At 39.2% G+C, this 23,045-nt stretch overlaps 1 protein-coding gene across 1 annotated transcript in view; it reads left to right on the top strand.

Moving 5' to 3' along the window:
* Positions 1-1,130: 1,130 nt before the first annotated feature.
* CPNE4 (copine 4) overlaps positions 1,131-23,045 on the top strand; it is a 462,901-nt gene continuing 440,986 nt past the window's right edge. The window contains exon 1 of the mRNA XM_059921929.1: positions 1,131-1,310. Coding sequence (XP_059777912.1) covers positions 1,131-1,310 — 180 coding nt within the window. The remainder of the gene's footprint in view (positions 1,311-23,045) is intronic.

Genomic DNA, 23,045 nt, shown 5'->3' on the forward strand with positions numbered 1-23,045 from the left:
ATGGAGCTAGCTGCTAAGTTTGGAGAGACCAGCTGGTGTGTGTGTGTGTGTGTGTGTGTGTGTGTGTAAGAGGTTATGGTGTACTCAAACCTAGCATGGTGCCAGGTACCAAGGGGACTCACTGAATATTTGTGGAAGAAGGGAAGGAAGAAGGGTGGATTATCCTCATTTTATAGATGAAGAAATTCCACTGTGGGATACCAATGCCGTTTCTCATAGGGAATCTACAGGGAAACAGAATTTCATGAGAAGGATATTGATTTCACCCCTGAGAGGCTCTGTCGATGTCCTTACAGACCCAGCCCTCCTCTGAGAAGGAGAGTGTTGGAGGGTTCTGGGGGTTCCCTGTAGCCCTGGGCCTTGGTGATGCAAAGTGTCATTGAAAGGTGACCATGTGAGGACAGGAAGGAGGCCTGCAATACTTACTTGTGGCTACTGTTTCCATGGGTTAGGCTTTGTGCTCTCCTTCAAATGGTCACAGTCACATTTCTGACATGGTAGCAGGAGCAGGGAAGGGAAAGGAGAGAATGGACTAATGCACTTGAGGCAGGAGATCAGATGCTGGGTCTCTCTTGGACTTGGTTTGCTGAAAGCATCTTGAGAAAGGGAGCCAGGGTTTGGGGAAGGGAAATTTGGACTGTTTCTTCATGTCAGACATTGTCCTTCTCTGTGCCATCACACAGAAGGAAAAGAAGAGCTGGATTTGGGAGGAATCTGAACAACTTGGAATGTGACTAAACTGATTAACCAACAACTCTGTAAAATTTCACACAAGCCATACACTTAGTATAGAACTGGATTACAGTTTGCAGTCTGTTGCACTAATTCGTTAATATTATTTCACAGACTAAAAATTTTACTATGCAAATCATATAAGAAAATAGTGTTCTTAGCCAAGTGCATTAGCACCTATTGGGTATTTTGGTTGTTTTTTCTTTTGGTTTTGTTTGTTTGTTTGTTTGTTTCACTGGAACTCTGACCCTGCTGTGGAAAGCTAGATAATTAATATATTCAGTACTCGATAGTGTGTGTTGAACATTTTCCTGAAGGGTGACTGGGAGGCTTTCTCCTTTGACAAATACTGTGGTGATTGGCATGTATTTTTTCCTCTTTTTCTTGCCTAAAACAGAATGAAGAAGATGAGCAACATTTATGAGTCAGCTGCCAATACACTGGGAATCTTTAACAGCCCCTGCCTGACCAAAGTTGAGCTGCGTGTGGCATGCAAAGGCATTTCCGACAGAGATGCTCTTTCCAAACCAGACCCCTGTGTCATCCTCAAGATGCAGTCCCACGGGCAGTGGTTCGAGGTAGGCATGTCCAGTGAAATGGACAGAAGCATGGCGGGAGAAGTGATTTGAAAATGTTTTGGCATTTCCTGTCTTCAGGTGGTTTATTTCGGTGAGATGGAAAATTCTAGAAATGAATATGATCACATTTCTGTTTATATCATGATTTTTATTTATTTAAAAAATTTTTATTTTATATTGGAGTATAATTGATTAACAATGTGATAGTTTCAGGTGTACAGCAAAGTGATTCAGTTATACATATACATGTATCTATTCTTTTCCAAATTCTTTTCCCATTTATGTTATTACAGAATATTGACCAGAGGTCCCTGTGCTATACAGTAGGTCCTTGTTGGTTATCTGTTTCAAATATAGCAGTGTGTACATATCAATCTCAAACTACCAGTCTATCCTGCCCCCATACCCTTCTCCCGTGGTAATCATAAGTTTATTCTCTAAATCTGTGAGTCTGTTTCTGTTTGTAAATAAGTTCATTTATATAATTTTTTTTGATTCCACATATGAGTGATATCACGTGATATTTCTCTTTCTCTGTCTGACTTACTTCACTTAGTATAATAATCTCCAGGTCCATCCATATTGCTGCAAATGGCATGAATTAATTCTTTTTAATGGCTGAGTAATATTCCATTGTATATATGTACCACATCTTTATCCATTCATTTGTCGATGTAAATCGACATCCATATCGTGATGTTTTAATACTGTGGATATTTTGACATTTACCCTTAATTTGTGTGCTCATTTTAGACATAGTAGCCCCTGGGGATGGGCAACAGGGACTGCCTTACAGGGGCCACATCACACATTTATTTTTCGGAGTGAAAACTTAATATTAGCTAAACTTTATTGGGTGCTTATCAAGTGTCAGGTGCTGTTCTAAGTGCTTTATGTAAAATAACTAATTTTGTCCATACAACAATCCTATGAGGAAACAGACAGGTGAGGAAACAGAAAGATTAAGTAAGTGGAAAATCTAATATTTACCAGTCAAGCTCCAGGGCCTGAGCTCTTTATTGCTATTTTATACTTATGGTGGCCATTGGTGTGGTCTTTGGTGGTTTGTGTGGCAAAATTGCATGTTGAATTCTGCAGTTGGGTTTTGTTTGTTTATTTAAAAGTTGAAACAAATTGGATGAGGACTGTTTTTAAGTTTTGGGTTTTTTGTGTTGTTGTGTTGTTGTTGTTTTCTTTTTAATTTTTGTTCTTGGTACCTGGTCTGTTTGCAATGTTTTTAAAGATCTGGTCTCAGGTGGAAGGCAGGAGAGGGAGGAACAGGGGGTGCAGCCAAGGAAGCAGTTGTTATTGTCTCTAAGGGAACCAGATGCCCAGTGGAATTTGGGTGAGGGGTTTGAATCCATACTGAGTAGATCAAGTGTAGACAAATACCTTGTTTGGATCCCTGAGGACAGACTTCAGTCCTTCTTCCATCTGCTTGCAAGGAGCTGACAGGTGCTCCTCTAGGGGCCAAGGTCTTCACTCCACAGCAGGAAGAAGGCTCAGAAAACCTCACAGGTAGCATGTTTACTTACCTGTACGTATGCAATAAAAGCCACTTCTCTGAAAGGATGGTTTGATAGAATTTGGTAAGCTGATGAAATTCAGGTGAGAAGGCAACATAACACACATGAGGGGATGAATGACAGATGGCAGATAGGGGATCTTCATTTAACTTCCAGCTCATCCAGGTCTTATATTATACATATAAAACAGCATTCACAGGCATCTTTTTTTTTTTTTTTTTTTTTTTTAAAGCTTGGGATGGGACCCAAGCCTGAGTATTTTTCTTTTCTTTTTTTTTAAAATTAATTAATTAATTAATTAATTTATTTATCTTTGGCTGTGTTGGGTCTTAGTTTCTGTGCGAGGGCTTTCTCTAGTTGCGGCAAGCGGGGGCCACTCTTCATCGCAGTGCGCGGGCCTCTCACTATCGTGGCCTCTCTTGTTGCGGAGCACAGGCTCCAGACGCGCAGGCTCAGTAGTTGTGGCTCACGGGCCTAGTTGCTCCGTGGCATGTGGGATCTTCCCAGACCAGGGCTCGAACCTGTGTCCCCTGCATTAGCAGGCAGATTCTCAACCACTGCACCACCAGGGAAGCCCCACAGGCATCTTAATGTGTAACGTCTTTTTTATCCCGTCTAAATATTCTCCATGACTTTGTTGGTGGGCTTTACTGTCTTTTATTTTTTGTTTAACAAAACTAAATGGAATATCTACATTAGGATATTAGGACTCTCTTGGATAATTAGAGGAAAAGACTTCATCTCCTGAGACCCCCCCCCTTACATAATTTATTTATTATTTGTATATATTTCTTTTTAGTGTTTTCCTTCTGGCATTCATATTCTTACATGATACTTATCATGCACATAAAATTTTCTTTCCTGATTTTATTACTTAGTAGTATATGTTTTTGTCCATATTATTATAATATTCACAATTATAATTTTTAAGACTGCATAATATCCCATCAAGTAGATTTATTTAATCATTTTCCTATTTTTTTCACTTTGAAGTTGCTTTCAAAACTACCCTATTTTAAATAATGCTGCAGTAAACATCTTTTAGCATAAGGCTTTTCCCTTCTTTTTGGATGAGCTCCTAGGAGATAGTCTGTCAAAGTGGAACTAGTGGAACAAAGGATAGGACACATTGGGGGCTTTTGATACATTTGCCAAATTGCTTTTCCAAAGTGCTTTTCTACAGAGTCACTTAAAGTGTGTTTACCCACAGCTACCAGCCTGCAAACATTTTGTTACCAGTGCACAATGAGATAAGAAGCTTGTGCCACATTGTAAACTGATTCACTGCTTCCTTCATCTAGAAAGTCTTACTCTTTAAAAGTAGTGTCAGCTGAACTTCCAGCATGCTTAGTGATATGACTGATTTATACTTTGGAACTTTGAGAAGCACTTCTCTAATAAATTTTAATCTTAAGAATATACATTTAGGATATAGTTGAGAAAACAGAGCCCACACCAGGTAGCTAATAGAAAAGATTTAATTCAATAACAAATAACAAAGGAGTTGGGAATCTTGAGAAACTAAGTAGGAACTGTGAGGAAACCCAGAGATTAACAACGGGAAGCTGCTACTTAGGGTAGAACAGTGATGTACTGAAGCTATCTTGTAGAGGCTTGAGAGAGACAATTGTTAAATCTTCAGGAATTTTGCTAGCCTGGGTATAAGTATTTACACCACAGACATTGGCAAACATTTCAAATCAGAACTTTCTCCCCACCAAGAGAACCGGTTGCTACACATTTACCAGCACACCACTGGGAGAGGGGGACAAAAGGAGGTGTTAGTACCAGGTGGACCATTGAGCAGAAGCTGGATCTGTGGAAGGAGGGCCTACCTAATGGCAGCCAGCAAGGTAGAGGAGATGCAGGTAATGCTGAAAATGTTACCTGAAAGGGAGATGAGGAAGGGATGTCATCCCAGGTCTCCCATCCATGCCTTCCAGTGACCACACCCCTGGTGGAAGCCAGTTGACAAGGTTCCAGGGAAGAGTCCAGAAAACACTTGAAAGCACAGAGGTAACTGACTAGCACATAGACCTTCTGACAACTCACAGTAACTGGGAGAATCAGGCACTCAGTCATGAAGTAGTGCATATTTATTTAGTGCTAACACCTACTTTTTGGTGCAAGTTCAGTGCGTGGTCCTGTGCTCAAAGTGAGAAGCACCTGACAGTCTATTTAAACCACACACCTACTACCTTCTATGTTTAGTGAAAGCTGGCATGCATGGCCATTGCCCTGGGACATGACTGATGCACATTTTCCTGTATCTGTCCCTTAGAACATGTTTGGAATTACAGAGAGATTTCTATGTGCAGAATTACAGAATTCAGAGAAAGCAATGCAGAAGAGGATTCATGCCAGCTGTGTCAGTTCCTGAGTGTCTTTGTTATGTGAAATCTGGTAAATGACTAAGTGAAGAAAAAAGAAAAACCTGAGAGGCTAAACTGATTTGCATAATAAAGAGATTGTTGAGGGTGTAAGGATGAGAGAAAGAAAAACAAGGTGAGCTTCTTTTTCAGAGTTTTGAAGTTTGGCAAAAGAGCCTCTCTGGAGATCAGCACTGTCCACTAGAACTCCCTACAGTGATGGGCATGTTCTCTGCCTGTGCTGGCCAGTAGGTAGTCGCCGGCCACAGGTGGCCCCTGAGTAGTTGAAAGGTGGACTGTATAACTGAGGAATGGAAAATGTTAATTATTTAATTTTAATTAATTAGAGGGTAAATAAGTAGCTGGTGTGATTTCGGAGTCTCCTTGGGTGGTAGAGAATTTGGCTGGGTGGGGAAAAGAGGAAAGGGAGTTTGTTAACACGTTACTACCATAGGCTGTTGTTTTTACAGCTGAACCTCTTTTGGGGAAGACATACCTAGAGATTGATATTTCCTTGTTATTACTTGTGATTTCTGCCCTGTACATTTTGTTTTTGTTGTTGTTCTTGTTGTTTGTTTTTTTGTTTGTTTTTATCTGTTTCATCTTTTTTTTTAACATCTTTATTGGCATATAATAGCTTTACAATGGTGTGTTAGTTTCTGCTGTATAACAAAGTGAATCAGCTATATGTATACCTATGTCCCCATATCCCCTCCCTCTTGCGTCTCCCTCCCACCTTCTCTATCCCACCCCTCTAAGTGGTCACAAAGCATTGAGCTAATCTCCCTGTGCTATGCAGTTACTTCCCACTAGCTAGCTATTTTACATTTGGTAGTGTATATATGTCAATGCTACTCTCTCACTTCATCCCAGCTTACACTTCCCCCTCCCCATGTCCTCAAGTCCATTCTCTACGTTGGAGTTTTTATTCCTGTCCTGGCCCTAGGTTCTTCAGAAACTTTTTTTTTTTTTAGATTCCATATACTTGTGTTAGCATACGGTATTTGGTTTACTCTCTCTGATTAACTTCACTCTGTATGACAGTCTCTGGGTCCATCCACCTCACTGCAAATAACTCAATTTCATTTTCTTTTATGGCCAAGTACTATTCCATTGTATATATGTGCCACCTCTTCTTTATCCATTTGTCTGTCGATGGACACTTAGGTTGCTTCCATGTCCTGGCTATTGTAAATACAGCTGCAATGAACATTGTGGTACATGACAATTTTTGAATTATGGTTTTCTCAGGGTATATGCCCAATAGTGGGATTACTGGGTCATATGTTAGTTCTATTTTTAGTTTTTTAAAGAACCACCATACTGTTCTCCATAGGTGCTGTATCAATTTACATTCCCACCAACAGTTAAAGAGGGTCCCCTTTTCTCCATACCTTCTCCAGCATTTATTGTTTGTAGATTTTTTCATGATGGCCAATCTGACTGGTGTGAAGTGATACCTTATTGTAGTTTTGATTTGCATTTCTCTAATGATTAGTGATACTGAGCATCCTTTCATGTGTTTGTTGGCAATCTGTATATCTTCTTTGGAGAAATGTCTCTTTAGGTCTTCTGCCCATTTTCGGATTGGGTTCTTTGCTTTTTTGATATTGAGCTTCATGAGCTGCTTGCATATTTTGGCGATTAATCCTCTGTCAGTTGCTTCATTTACAAATATTTTCTCCCATTCTGAGGGTTGTCTTTTCGTCTTGTTTATGGTTTCCTTTGCTGTGCAAAAGCTCTTAAGTTTCATTAGGTCCCATTTGTTTATTTGTGTTCTTATTTCCATTTCTCTAGGAGCTGGGTCAAAAAGGATCTTGCTGTGATTTATGTCATAGAGTGTTCTGCCTATGGTTTCCTCTAAGAGTTTGATAGTGTCTGGCCTTACACATAGGTCTTTAATCCATTTTGAGTTTACTTTTGTGTATGGTGTTAGGGAGTGTTCTAATTTCTTTCTTTTACATGTACCTGTCCAGTTTTCCCAGCACCACTTATTGAAGAGGCTGTTATTTTCTCCATTGTATATTCCTCCCTCCTTCATCAAAGATAAGGTGACCATATGTGCATGGGTTTATCTCTGGGCTTTCTATCCTGTTCCATTGATCTATATTTCTGTTTTTGTGCCAGTACCATACTGTCTTGATTTCTGTAGCTTTGTAGTATAGTCTGAAGTCAGGGAGCCTGATTCCTCCAGCTTTGTTTTTCTTTCTCAAGATTGCTTTGGCTATTTGAGGTCTTTTGTGTTTCCATACGAATTGTGAAATTTTTTGTTCTAGTTCTGTGGAAAATGCCATTGGTAGTATGATAGGGATTGCATTGAATCTGTAGATTGCTTTGGATACTATAGTCATTTGCACATTGTTGATTCTTCTAATGCACGAACATGATATATCTCTCCATCTGTTTGTATCATCTTTAATTTCTTTCATCAGTGTCTTATAGTTTTCTGCGTACAGGTCTTTTGTCTCCTTAGGTAGGTTTGTTCCTAGGTATTTTATTCTTTTTGTCGCAATGGTAAATGGGAGTGTTCCCTTAATTTCACTTTCAGATTTTTCGTCATTAGTGTATAGAAATGCAAGAGATTTCTGTGCATTAATTTTGTATCCTGCTACTTTACCAAATTCATTGATTAGCTCTAGGAGTTTTCTGGTAGCATCTTTAGGATTCTCTATGTATAGTATCATGTCATCTGCAAATAGTGACAGCTTTACTTCTTCTTTTCTGATTTGGATTCCTTTTATTTCTTTGTCTTCTCTGATTGCTGTGGCTAACACTTCCAAAACTATGTTGAATAATAGTGGTGAGAGTGGGCAAGCTTGTCTTGTTCCTGATCTTAGTGGAAATGGTTTCAGTTTTTCACCATTGAGAATGATGCTGACTGTGGGGTTGTCATATCTGACCTTTATTCTGTTGAGGTAAGTTCCCTCTATGCATACTTTCTGCAGGGTTTTTATCATAAATGGGTGTTGAATTTTGTCAAATCTTTTTCTGCATCTATTGAGGTGATCATATGGTTTTTATCCTTCAGGTTGTTAATATGGTGTATCACATTGATTGGTTTGCATATATTGAAGAATCCTTGCATTCCTGGGATAAACCCCATTTAATACTGGTGTATGATCCCTTTAAAATGCTGTTGGATTCTGTTTGCTAGTATTTAGTTGAGGATTTTTGCATCTATGTTCATCAGTGATATAGGCCTATAGTTTGCTTTTCTTGTGACATTTTGGTCTGGTTTTGGTATCAGGGTGATGGTGGCCTCGTAGAATGAGTTTGGGGGTGTTCCTCCCTCTGCTATATTTTGGAAGAGTTTGAGAAAGATAGGTGTTAGCTCTTCTCTAAATGTTTGATAGAATTCGCCTGTGAAGCCATCTGGTCCTGGACTTTTGTTTGTTGGAAGATTTTAATCACAGTTTCAATTTCATTGCTTGTGATTTGTCTGTTTATATTTTCTATTTCTTCCTGGTGCAGTTTTGGAAGGTTGTGCTTTTCTAAGAATTTGTGCATTTCTTCCAGGTTGTCCATTTTATTGGCATATAGTTGCTTGTAGTAATCTCTCATGATCCTTTGTATTTCTGCAGTGTCAGTTGTTACTTCTCCTTTTTCGTTTCTACTTCTGTTGATTTGAGTCCTCTCCCTTTTTTTCTTGATGGATCGAGCTAATGTTTTATCAATTTTGCTTATCAACTCAAAGAACCAGGTTTTAGTTTTATTGATCTTTGTTATCATTTCCTTAATTGCTTTTTCATTTATTTCTGATCTGATCTTTATGATTTCTTTGCTTCTGCTAACGTTGAGGTGTTTTTTTGTTCTTTTTTCTCTAATTGTTTTAGGTTTAAAGTTAGGTTGTTTATTTGAGATGTTTGCTGTTTCTTGAGGTAGGAATGTATTGCTATAAACTTCCCTCTTAGAACTGCTTTGCTTCATCCCATAGGTTTTGGGTCATAGTGTTTTCATTGTCATTTGTTTCTAGGTATTTTTTTATTTCCTCTTTGATTTCTTCAGTGATCTCTTTGTTATTTAGTAGTGGATTGTTTAGCCTCCATGTGTTTGTATTTTTTACAGATTTTTTCCCATAATTGATATCTAGTCTGATAACGTTGTGGTCAGAAGAGATACTTGATATGATTTCAATTTTCTTAAATTTACCATGGCTTGATTTGTGACCCAAGATATGATCTATCCTGGAGAATGTTCCATGAGCATTTGTGAAAAAAGTATATTCTGTTGTTTTTGGATGCAATGTCCTATAAATATCAATTAAGTCCATCTTGTTTAATGTATCATTTAAGGCTTGTGTTTCCTTGTTTATTTTCATTTTGGATGATCTGTCCATTGGTGAAAGTGAGGTGTTAAACTCCCCTACTCTTATTGTGTTACTGTCAATTTCCCCTTTTATGGTTGTTAGCATTTGTCTTATGTATTGAGGTGCTCCTATGTTGGGTGCATAAATATTTACAATTATTATATCTTCTTCTTGGATTGATCCCTTGATCATTATGTAGTGTCCTTCTTTGTCTGTTGTAATAGTCTTTATTTTAAAGTTTATTTTGTCTGATATGAGAATTGCTACTCCAGCTTTCTTTTGATTTCCATTTGCATGGAATATCTTTTTCCATCCCCTCACTTTCACTCTGTATGTGTCCCTAGGTTTGAAGTGAGTCTCTTGTAGATGGCGTATATACCAGTCTTGTTTTTGTATCCATTCAACCAGGCTATGTCTTTTGGTGGGAGCATTTAATCCCTTTACATTTAAGGTAGTTATTGATATGTATGTTCCTAGTACCATTTTCTTAATTGCTTTGGGTTTGTTATTGTATGTCTTTCCTTCTCTTGAGTTTCCTGCTTAGAGAAGTTCCTTTAGCATTTGTTGTAGAGCTGGTTTGGTGGTGCTGAATTCTCTTAACTTTTGCTTGTCTGTAAAGGTTTTAATTTCTCCATCGATTCTGAATGAGATCCTTGCTGGGTAGAGTAATCTTGGTTGTAGGTTTTTCCTTTTCATCACTTTAAATATGTCCTGCCACTCCCTTCTGGCTTGCAGAGTTTGTGCTGAAAGATCAGCTGTTAACCTTAGAGGGATTCCCTTGTATGTTATTTGTTACATTTCCCTTGCTGCTTTTAATATTTTTCCTTTGTATTTAATTTTTGATAGTTTTATAATATGTGTCTTGGCGTGTTTCTTTGGATTTTTCCTGTATGGGACTCTCTGTACTTCCTGGACTTGGGCGGCGATTTCCTTTCTCATGTTAGGGAAGTTTTCAACTATAATCTCTTCAAATATTTTCTCAGTCCCTTTTTGTTTCTCTTCTTATTCTGGGACCCTTATAATTCGAAAGTTGGTATGTTTAATGTTGTCCCAGAGGTCCCTGAGACTGTCCTCAATTCTTTTCATTCTTTTTTCTTTATTCTGCTCTGTGGTAGTTATTTCTACTATTTTATCTTCCAGGTCACTTATCCGTTCTTCTGCCTCAGTTATTCTGCTATTGACTCCTTTTAGGGAATTTTTAATTTCATATATTGTGTTGTTCATCATTGCTTGTTTGCTCTTTAGTTCTTCTAGGTCCTTGTTAAACATATCTTGTATTTTCTCCATTCTGTTTCCAAGATTTTTGATCATCTTTACTATCATTGCTCTGAATTTCCTCTTCATTTGTTTGTTCTGGTGTGTTTTTACCTTACTCCTTCATCTGCTCTGTATTTCTCTGTCTCCTCATTTTGCTTAACTTACTGTGTTTGGGGTCTGCTTTTCGCAGGCTGCAGGTTCATAGTTCCCATTGGTTTTGGTGTCTGCCCCGAGTGGCTAAGGTTGATTTAGTGTGTTTGTAGGCTTCCTGGTGGAGGGGACTGGTGCCTGTGTTCTGGTGGTTGAAACTGGATCTTGTCTTTCTGGTGGGCAGGACTGCATTTGGTGGTGTGTTTTGGGTTGTCTTTGAACTTATTATGATTTTTGGCAGCCTCTCTGCTAATGGGTGGGCTTGTGTTCCTGTCTTGGTAGTTGTTGGCAAAGGGTGTCCAGCACTGTACTTGCTGGTTGTTGAGTGGAGCTAGGTCTTAGTGTTGAGATGGAGATCTCTGTGAGAGCTTTCGCTTTTTGATATTACGTGGGGCCAGGGGTCTCTCATCGACCAATGTCCTGAACTCGACTCTCCCATTTCAGAGGCTCAGGCCTGACACCCGGCTGGATCACCAAGCCTCTTTTGGGAAGTCTGAGGCCTTCTGGTAGCATTCAGTATGTGTTCTGTAGGAGCTGTTCCACCTGTAGATGTATTTTTGATGTATTTGTGGGAAAGAAGGTGATTTCCACATCTTACTCCTCCACCATCTTGAAGGTCCCTGCCAAAGCAATCTTTGTGGAAGTCCAGGAGTCCAGCAGAGAAGTTCCAGCACAGCCCTTTTGGGAAGTCTGAGGTCTTCTGCCAGCATTCAGTATGTGTTCTGTAGGAGTTGTTCCACATGTAGATGTATTTGTGATGTATCTTTGGAGGGGAAGGTGATCTCCACGTCTTACTTCTGCCATCTTGAAGGTCCCCCTGTGCTTTTTGTAATAGCATTCCAACTGGGAAAAGACCCTGTTATGCCCTAGTTTACAGCTCAGGTTACTACTGCAATAATTATAACTACCTTCTGATGCCCAGCTCATATGCAGGGGAACTGCTTGCTTTTTAAATTGGCTGTAGCATGTTTGCAGTGGAAGAGAACATTTGATTCCTAAAGTGTATCATAAAAATGTAAGCCTGATAGTTAGACTCAAAAGGACCTACAATCTGACCTTCTGTGCTGTTAATGGTATTAAGAGTCAGTAAGAATACATAGTAGTTTGTGTCTCTTATTCCCCTTCCCCGATGTTTCCCCTCCCCCCTTCCATCTCCCCACTGGTAACCACTAGCTTGTTCTCTGTATCTGTGAGTCTGTTTTTGTCTTGCTATATACATTCCTTTGTTTTACTTTTTAGATTCCACATGTAAGTGATAACATACAGTATTTGTCTTTCTCTGACTTATTTCACTAAGCATAATTCTCACTACGTCCATCCCCGTTATTGTAAATGGCAGAATTTCATTCTTTTTTATGGTAGAGTAGTATTTCTTTGTATATATATATACCACATCTTTTTTATCCATTAAGGATATATGTACAGCACAGGGAATTATAATTATTATTTTTTAGTAACTTTAAATGGAGTGTAACCTATCAAAATACTCAATCTCTTTGCTGTAACACTGAAACTAATCTAATATTGTAAATCAACTGTACTTCAAAAAAAGAGTTGATGAGGATAAATCTGTGTCTCTGAAATACTGGGAATCAATTGTTCTGAAATGTAGAACAGATTGTTGCTCTTTGCAGACCAGCAGGGTTTGAAGTGTATGTTTAAGGGCTGAGGAGATGGAGAGGATGCTTTTTGTTTCCTCTCAGAGTATAAAGATGAGATGGTAAACCTTCTAGTAAATCTTTAATGACCATGATTGTAACTGTCAAAAGGAAGGAAAGGAAAACTTGTAGCTTGGAAATACATTCCCAGTGGAGAGTTTCAGACCTATCATTTCATTTCCCTAATTTAATTCATACCCATTTTTTAAATCCCCCTGTACCTGCTCCTGGCCATTTAATGGTGACAGTATGTGGTACAGTTCAGTGTGCTGATAATTTAAAACACATTTTGTCTTCCAGTGAAGGGTGGAAATATTTCCCCCTGGCTTCTAGTGAGTGCTGATATTCACTAACTCCCAGGCACTAAACTTCATATGCAAATGGAATAAATTAACACTTCTCAGGGATTCACAAGGCAAGAGCCCTTATGAACTGGAGCCTTTTATTCAGTTCCCTGGGCACCTGGATGCTCTCCATGAAGCAGAGCTACACTCCTGATACTGTGGCCCTTGGCAGAGATCTTGTAGATGGCAGAGTAATTGTTCTCATTGGAAAAAGCCAAATGATTGCCCACACTGCTAGGATGTTGCCAATCACCTTTAATTCCAGTTTTCCATTTAATCTTAATACGTAGTTATTGAATTCCTCCATAGGAAGCTCTAAGTAATTCTCAGGATGAATTACCCTTGGATCAATTCCATATGAAAGCATGTTATGATGAATCATATGCTTTGGTGGATTGTTGGTAATAATAATTGTTAGTAATAATTAGTGTGGTTATATCTAACACATTAATTGTCAGTGGATGTTAATGCAAGATTATTATTGTTTATAATAATAATGTATCCATATAATACTTTACATTCACAAAGCCCATCTACTTAAGTTATTTCATTTACTTCTCATAATAGCCCTGTAAAAAGGTGGCACAGACATTGAAATTAACCCTAGCACGTACTGAGTACTATGAAAAAGACATCTTTTGTGTCCTCAAAGACCTCAGAGTCTAGTAGAATGCAGCCCATCTCAGAGCCAGAGGCCTGGAGCCTTAGATGGTCATGTGAACTTGAGAAAGTGGGCTCAAAACAAGGTCCTAAATTAAACCTTTTCCTTTCCTTCAATGTGTGGTGGATAGACCATTTCAAGCGTGCCTTGGCTACTTTTATATGGGGTGGAACTAAAAATCAATCATTCCTCCATCCCTCCACTATTCCCCATGTTCTCTCCCCACTCCCCATCTACCCAGATGTAGGGTCTGGATACCATCTGATCCAACATCCCTACTGGCAGTACAGAGGAGAAATATGGGTCCACAATGGTGGCCTTGCCCACTCCCAAATAAGTGGGCTATGAACTTTTTTCAGCAATTCTTTGTTGGCTAGAGGGCTCATGGAGGAGTTCTGTGGAACAAGTTTCTTTCATGCTTGGGTAAATAGTGAGGCAGCATCCTTTTGTGTATGGAGCCAGGAGGATAGAGTCCAAAATAGCAGCTTCACCTATACCTGAGATTTTCAATTTCCTATTGCTCCAAAATGCTAGAATTTTATGAAAATGGGTCAGACAATATGAACATTTAGGTGATAACAAAATAAAGTAGCCATCTCTAATTGTTGATACCAGCTATGTATTCGTCATTTTACATATTTTCCTTCTAATCCTCACAACTACCCTGCAATGCAGACTTTATTAACCAGGTAAGGAAACTGAGGCTTGGGCAGAATTAATAAGTCACCAGGTCGTACAACTAGTCAATAGTAAAGCTGGAATCTGGTTGATTCTAAAACCCATATTATCTCTATTTTACCAGAGGTCACAAATTTAAAGCTAAAGGCCTCTATCTAATCTCCAGGCATAGTTTATCTGGCCTTCATGTGTTTAAACAAGTTTTGTACTGGTTGACAAAACTTAAAGATCAGGGGATTTTTCATAAAACTCCAGATTTTTTCTTTTGCCAGGAAATCTGGCAACATGGAGCCTTTAGTTCTTGTACAGTGATGGTCAGCATCTGCCCCTACCCAGAATCCAAGTGTGTCCTTGTGCTCACTCCTAGCCAGCCTCCTTCACTCACTGGGATGGCTCCAATGGCCCCTGGAGGTGTTTGAGTTCAGACCACGCTCCTGCAATCCCTGGGCTGGGCCTCTGAAACATAGCTAACCGCTCAGTTGTGGACTCAGACAAGAGCTGAAAAATGAAAATTAAGTCAATTAAAGCATTCCCTCTGGGTATCACAAACAAGTTCCTTTCTCAAAAGATTTTCTGTTCACACTTTGCTGACTGGCAGTGTTTGAGTGGCTAACACCAAGCATGACGGGTGATAAAAAACAACAGTTTTCTTCAGTTGTTCACAAAGTTTCCACTGTGGTTTCACATCAAACTCCCATTTGGGAAAACTTTGATGTTGCTTTCCACCTCCCCCTTAACACGTCCTAATGAGAATAATTTCTTTTCTTAAAAAAAAAAAAAAAAGAAGAAGTTGATTTTGGTGATATTAGAAATCTTATCCTGAGCACTGAATAGAAAAGAAAACAAAATGAAATATTAGAACCAGAAAATGTTTCCTTCCTGCTGCTGGAAGTTACATCCCTGTGACCAGAGACTGTGGTGTTATGATGCTCACTCCAAAAATGATGCACTTGGATGAAAGGGAAGATTACTGGATTGTGTAATATGTGACTAAGTAGCTTTCTTATCATTGAAATCTCCAAGTTGTCAATGTTATAATGTCTGAGAGCAGAATCACACAAGATGGGAAATTTGGGGCTACAAATGAGAAAAAGAAACAATTAGAACTGAAATCCTATTTTCACTGCTTATTCTCTTGGGGGCCCAGAAGATGATTTATCAGCTGGAAGGATAATGTCAGGTCTCCTACAAAGAAGAGAGCACTGTGATGTGGGCTTCACTGCCTCCTTAGCTTGAAGAACTGGCAAGACACACTCTGGACACTCAGACTCAACAGTGGTTGCCATGGGTTTTTGTAATGTGTCTTGAGTCCCATGTTGAGTGTTTGGAAGATGGAATACAGGCCAGGGATAGAACGTGAGGAGGCATCTATGATTTAGAGCTCTCTGCCTCTAGCTCAAACCACCTGCAACATTTCAAAGGAGATATTTTCAACACCTTTTCTGGGCCCCACTTTTTAATGTTTTTCTAGTCACTATTGATAATCATCATCTTAAAATTACCTTTCCTTTGTAATTTCAATCAATTGTATCTTTTTTTTATTAAGTGTAGTTGTGGTTTATTAATAATGATACCTTAAATATATTGAGAGTAGGCATGCAGTGTATCAGGCACTCTCTTAAGCACTTTACATGTGTCATCATATGTAATTATCAAAACAACCCTACAAATTGTCCTATGTAGATATTTTATAAAGAGGCACAGAAGAATTAAGCAACTTACTCAAGGGTCACACAAGTCAGTCATAAGTGAAGGAGCTGTGACAAATTGAACCCAGTCTGTCTGACTGCAGACGGTGCTGCCAGGATCCATCACTGCCCATCCCTAAGAATAATGTGTCCCAGTCCCTGAGTGCTGTGTGCCGTGTGCTGAGTTTTTACATGCATATTCATAGAATTCTCATGACAGTGTTAGCAGATAGGAACTGTGATTACCCATTTTATAGGTGAGAAAACTGACACTCACATAGGAAAGGTACATGTCGAAGCTCACAAGACTAGTAAGAAATGGTCTTGGGACTTGAACTCAGATCTTCATGTCTCCAGTGCCCGTGGAGGTAGAGTAACACCCATAAGGCCACTAGTCTTTAAAATGAACATGTTTTTCCTCCTTAGAAAAGGCAAGAATTCATTTAAAACTGATTGCATTTATTTTTAATAGAAATTAAATTTGTTTGGGGGCTGATATTTAAAACATCCACCACAACCCCAGTTTATATGGTTTCAGCCTGACCTCCTAGTGGTTCATGATGGTGCGTGGCAGAGTGGTTCAGAGCTCAGACTGTGGAGCCAGGCTGCCCAGATTTAAGTCCTAACCCAGTCATTATTAGCTGTGCTAATAGGCAAATTACCTAGCCCTTTCTGTGCCTCAGTTTCCTCATCTATAAGATGGGTATCATATTGGTACCTTTCATATGGAGATGATTATGAGATTCAATGAATCAGCTCAGGTAGAGTGGTTAGGACAGTCATGAGGTGCACCACACGTCAATGGTGTGACCTTGGAAAGCCTCCTAACCCCTCCAAGCCTCTCACACCACCTCCTTTCTAAACGGTTGTCATTAGGATTGAATGATTGGCTGGCAGGATAGTGAGCATGCTGATGCTATAGACTCTGGAATTGGACCACTTGGGTCATCTATGACCTTACACAGAAGCCTCACCTTCCCTGACCCTGCATTCTCTCCATCTGCTACATGGAGGTATCAATGAAACCTGCTCCATGGATTTACTATAAGGGTAAAATGAGATGATACCTAAGAATTCCTTAACAGAGTACCTGGGGCATAGTGAGTGCTTAATAGACATTAAATGTTATTATGCTTAAAGCATATAATGTGTGCAAAACTAATGTGGTTAGCACATTACCTAGGACCCCGTATGCAGAAGATGTTATCAGGTAACACCTACATGATGTGTGTTTAATGCCAGCAACAAGCTTTTGGTCTGCTGCCCAGCCCAAGTATTCTTGGTCCCATTTGTCTGTGTTAAAATAAGAGAACTTTCAGTCAAAAATTTTGGCAGGTCTCTAAGTTTCCCCCAAGCCTCTGACTAGCCACTTTGATTGATCTGTTTTGGCTCTCCTGGTAGGGAATTATCCAAGTCTCTTCCTCCCCTGCACTCCCTGCATTTTGAAGAAGACAAATAGGCTTGGAGCAATTTCATTTCACTTGTCCATGTTCTCTAATCTGTGGATGGGAATAAGAGAGGCCGTGCTGATAACCTTGCCTTTCCATCTTTGCTTCTGTACCAACATCAGCCAGCACTGTTTGGCAGTCTTAGAAGAGAAGTGACAAGAAAATTCCTCCTTCTGGAAGCTCCAGATGTTCTTGGGGTCAGTTTATAGGCTAATTAAATATTTTATCTTGATTCAAGCTCAGAAAAGTTCAACTGCCTATCTTGGTTAGTCTGTTTTCAAATACTTGATATTTCAAGAACCTCTTCCCACCTGAGAATTCAGTCTTAGATATTTTCTTCTTGAGTGTGAAGACTAGTTCTTCTTGTTAAAAGATTACAGTTTGGGAACTGTGTGTGGAAGCAAGAAAATTTGGTACCTTTTAAACACCCCCTTTGAATTCCAACCGTTTCAGAACAACTTCTGAGGAACTGGGATTTTTGGTAGGATAGCCTACGTAAGCCTGTCCATCTTGAAGATTTGCTTTTCCAGCTCCAATTACTACCATTGCATAACAATCACCCTAAAATTTAGCAGCTTAAAACAACCATTTTATTAATCTCATGGATTCTGTGACTTCAGACAGGTCACAGTGGGTCTGGCTTACCCCTGATTCACAGCATCCAGGGCCTCAGCTGGGAAGACTAGAGGGCTGGCAGGATTTGAGGCTTGGGTTCAAATCATCTGAAGGTCCTTCACTCTCATGTCAGGCTGGGACTTCCGACTAGAGCATCTGCATGTGGCCTTCCATGCATGGTGGTCTCAGGACAATAAGAAGAGTGTCGAATGTTTGCCATCCAGTTAAGCCATGGACGATAAAAGTTGAAGTCTCTCTTCTGGTTCTAGACACCGTTTTAAGAATAATGCATAGGGGCTTCCCTGGTGGTGCAGTGGTTGAGAATCTGCCTGCCAATGCAGGGGACACGGTTGTGCTCCGCAACAAGAGAGGCCGCGATAGTGAGAGGTCCGCGCACCGCGATGAAGAGTGGCCCCTGCTCGCCGCAACTAGAGAAAGCCCTCGCACAGAAACGAAGACCCAACACAGCCAAAAATAAATAAATAAATAAATTTATTTTAAAAAAAAAGAATAATGCATAAATGCTACCACGACTAGATAAGAAGAAGAAGAAAAGGAATAAAAAAGAGCAACTTGTATCTGCATAGCCCTTCCACAATTCTTTTCATAGCTTCCTCACAACAACTTATGAAAGTCAGTACTATTATTTTTACTGCCAATCTGCAGATGAGAACCTGAGATTCAGAGATGTCATAATAACATTTCCAAGGTCATATAGTCAATATATGTGGTACCTGCTCTCTAAAATCCTCTGACTTCCAAGTTTGGGATCCTTTGGTTGCATCATGAATCCTCTCCCACTGATGTTCATGATTCTAACCCTGCCCCTTTCTGAGAAACCAGTACACCTATGGCTGTGGGAACCAGTTGAGCCCACACACAACTCTCTCCATCCCTTTGCTACTTGATCCCTTTCTTGCCCACTCCCTACCTGCTGCCTTGAAATTTGCCCAACCACATTTTCCAATCCTAATAAGTATTTTCCACAATAATTTGCTGGCAAGAGACCCATAGGTGAGTTTATTCCATGGGTGAGCCATGATTCACCTACCAGCCCACTAATGGTGCACATGTAAGTGGTTCATTTTTTGATTCATTTAGCAAACACTTATTGAGTTCCTACTATGTGCAAGGCACTCTGCCTTCCATGGGCTGGGAGAATGGCAGGGAGTAACACATGGTTACTTTTGTGCTTTTGTGCAAGTGAACAGAATAGAAAATAAACAATGAATGTATAATCTGTTGTCAGGTAGTGGTGAGTGCTTTGAAGAAGAATGAAGCAGGGAAGAGGGTGGAGAATGCTGAGGACACCAGTTTAAAAATTATGGTTAAGGAAGGCTTCTCTGAGGTATCAACATTTGCACAGGAAATTAAGCCAGTAACGGAGTGAGCCATCTGGTTACAGGGAAAGAGTGTTCTAAAGAAGGATGAGCAGAGGCCATGACACAATGACACAGGTTTGCTGACCTATTTAAGGAATAGCAGGGAAGCAGGATGGATAGAATAAAAGAAAAGAAATTGAGTTATTTGTAGTGAGGTGGTTGGAGTTAGAGTCTGTCATATAGAGTGAAGTAAGTCAGAAAGAGAAAAACAAATACAGTATGCGAACACATATATATGGAATCTAAGGAAAAAAAAAAAAGGTCATGAAGAACCTAGTGGCAAGACGGGAATAAAGACACAGACCTACTAGAGAATGGACTTGAGGATATGGGGAGGGGGAAGGGTAAGATGTGACAAAGTGAGAAAGTGGCATGGACATATATACACTACCAAACGTAAAATAGATAGCTAGTGGGAAGCAACCGCATAGCACAGGGAGATCAGCTCTGTGCTTTGTGACCACCTAGAGGGGTGGGATAGGGAGTGTGGGAGGGAGGGAGATGCAAGAGGGAAGAGATATGGGAACATATGTATATGTATAACTGATTCACTTTGTTATAAAGCAGAAACTAACACACCATTGTAAAGCAATTATACTCCAATAAAGATGTTAATAAATAAATAAATAAATAAAACAATGAGGTTAAAAATGTATGGTTGAGAGGAAATGGTGTGAGGAGGCAGCTAGGGACCAGGTTGTGTAGGGACTTACAGGCCACAGTAGAGATCCTGGGGGGTTTCTAGATTTTATTCCAAACGTGGAGGGCAATGGAATTCTTGGAGCAGGGAAGTGATTGGCATTTTAAGAGATAACGCTCTTTGTTGTTGGGCCAGACAGTGTACAGAGACTACGTTTGTCCAAGGGAGAGATATGATAGTTTGGAGCAGGTGGTAACCGTGGAGAAGAGGAGAAGTGGTTGGAAATGAGCTGTATTTAAAAAATAGACTATAAAATTTGCTGATGGATAGGATGTAGGGTATGAGAAAAAGGGAGGAATCAAGCCTGATTCCAGAGGTCTAAGCACCTAAGTCAACGATGACAATGCTTGGGGAAGAGCGGGCGTGATAATAATTCTACAGTGAACATGCTTCTAGCAGTGAGAGGCAGGGACAGTGTGGCTAAAAACCATCTATGTTTGAATCCCAGCTCTATTATTTATCAGCTGTAAGGTCTTACCCAAGTCAGTTACTTCCATTTTCTTACCTGTATAATGGAGATGATAAAATTACCTACATTGTAGGGTTGTTTGGAGGATTTAATACACAACAGTACCTAGCACTTAACTGCCAGCCATCAGTGTCATTATAAACATAATTCTGTTAACATTTAGATTGTTGTCTTAGGGGAAGTGTTGGATCAAATGATATACACACATGTTAAGCTTTTAAAATTACCTAATTCCCTATCTGGAATGATCATACCCATATGCTCCTACCAGCAAACTGTGAAATGAAAAGGAGGTCCATTGTTAAGAATATGTTTTTAAATAGAACAGCTTAACTCCTGGGTTTACCCAGGTTAACTCCTGGGTAATGTTTTGTTAAACATTATTTAACAAAAATGTTTTAGATATTTAGCAATTAAGATATAGACTCCCCAGACCTTTGTTGTTGCCAACTGCCCCAGTCACAGAGGGAGGCTTTCTTTGGTATGGCGTGACTCGAAGTCACTTAAGGGATTCTAATCATATTTCTGTCCTTTTTCTCCCAAAATTATCTTTATATTAATATGTGTATTAATTATTAATATAATATAATATGCCTGATATAATAATAAAATACTAATAAATTAAAACATAACTGTTAATACGTTTTTACTAGTATACAGTGTGTGTGCGTGTGTGTGTGGGTTTGTAAGAGTGAGAGCTCGAACAAGGGAGATGTGGGTTGTGTGTGTGTGTAAGGACTGGAGACTGAATCCAAACATCTCTAGGTTGTCATCTCTAATTCTGAACGATCACTGTGCTTGATGTTGTGCTTTATTTAAAGAGAGAGAGAGAAATTGATTTAATAACCTGTCACATTATACAACACAAGAAGAAAACTAGGGAAGAAAAAGCACTCTAGTATTCTTAGTGGGAAGAAAAATATTGTGACAGCTCCATGGAGGAATCTTTGTGCAGAGAAAACTGGTAGAAATTATGGTGGTGAGTTGAGGATCTTAGGAAAATATACTGCTTCCATGGAATAAATGTGACCACTACACCACAGAGCTTTACATTATAGAAGACTATTTCCCTCTCTTATGTAAGGGGAGTAAGAAAATAGAAACTTCGATTGTTCCTTCTCTTTTTCTAATTCCTTAAAATAATTTATTCCATCATCATTTCCTCTGGGGTTTCTGAAATATTCTATTTAACTGAGGTGGGACAGAATAACAACAAATTATGATAACAATATGATAAAATTGTAAAATTTAATCAAGAGAATTTAATATCTTAGTGTAAATGCTGGCATTTGGGAGAAGTCAGTTTGTATGTTAGTGAACAGATATATGTGAGGGAATAATACCTTCCAGCCACCAGGAAGACACCTATTGTTGAATAAGTTGGGTTTGTTGCTCTTTGTCACAAGTGAGAACACTCTCCTTGGGGAACTCCGAGGCATCTTAGTAAGAGAGTTTAAGAAAGGACTTAATTGAATTTGGGCTATCGTTAGGTGATTTGGGGAGAATTTAAGGAAGGACAACTTTACTCTGGATTGGATGGAAGCCAGGACAATTCTGTAATTGAGTACCCTAATAGACCTTATCTAGGAGGGAAGAATAGACCAAGGTTGAAGCTATAATCAATAAAGAAGCATCAGTCGATCATTTAACCAGGATGGGAGATGTTTGGTCATTTTTGTGGTTTGGACAGTGTTTATGTTTTTCTCTGGCTCCAGCATGATTATGGAGCAGTCTATTTTTTGTCTTGCTCCATCATGGCCTTGTGTTATATTGGTGTTCTGTGAAAGTGTTTTGTTCCACAGGACACTAAAATCTATCTGTACGTGCCACGCCAGCTCCTAGCAACACCAAGGTCAAGCTGATAGCACCAAGTCTGCTCACCAAGCCAGCTCCCAGATGTCAGGGGATGCTTTCCTCTGGCTCAGAGTGAAAACCAGGAGTTAAGCTGTTCTATTTAAAAAACATATTCTTAACAATGGACCAACTTATTGACTAAGCAAAGTATCAATCATAACATGTCTTGAATCCAAACAAAACGACCTTTTATTTCTCAGCTGTCCTTATTATCCAAAGAATGATAATTAGGATATTTATCATTCTTAAATGATAATTAAGAATGATAATGATTATTATCCAAAGAATGATGTCCAATGTATGTAGATTCTATAAGTTAATTTTACTTCTTCAATTTAACCCCAAATCTCCCTTATATATTTTTTTTCTCTAGCTCCCTTATTAGATGTAAAATTCCCAGGAGCTCTTTTGAAAACATTCAAGTTTCTGCTAATCCTTTCTATAGAAATCTCTTTAAGAAATATCCTAAGTCCATCAGACAAAGCATGCATTTTCACAAGAGATCTGGGCAGGAGAATTCTTTTTTTTTTGAAGATGAGATAGATGGCTTAATTTCTATCCCATTTATTAAGCCAGCTCTAGGGGGAAAGTTATTTTCCAAAAGCTCCATTTTATAAACATCACCTGGTC

The sequence above is a fragment of the Balaenoptera ricei genome, chromosome 4 (assembly GCF_028023285.1).
Source record: "Balaenoptera ricei isolate mBalRic1 chromosome 4, mBalRic1.hap2, whole genome shotgun sequence".
Classification (NCBI taxonomy): Eukaryota; Metazoa; Chordata; class Mammalia; order Artiodactyla; family Balaenopteridae; genus Balaenoptera; species Balaenoptera ricei.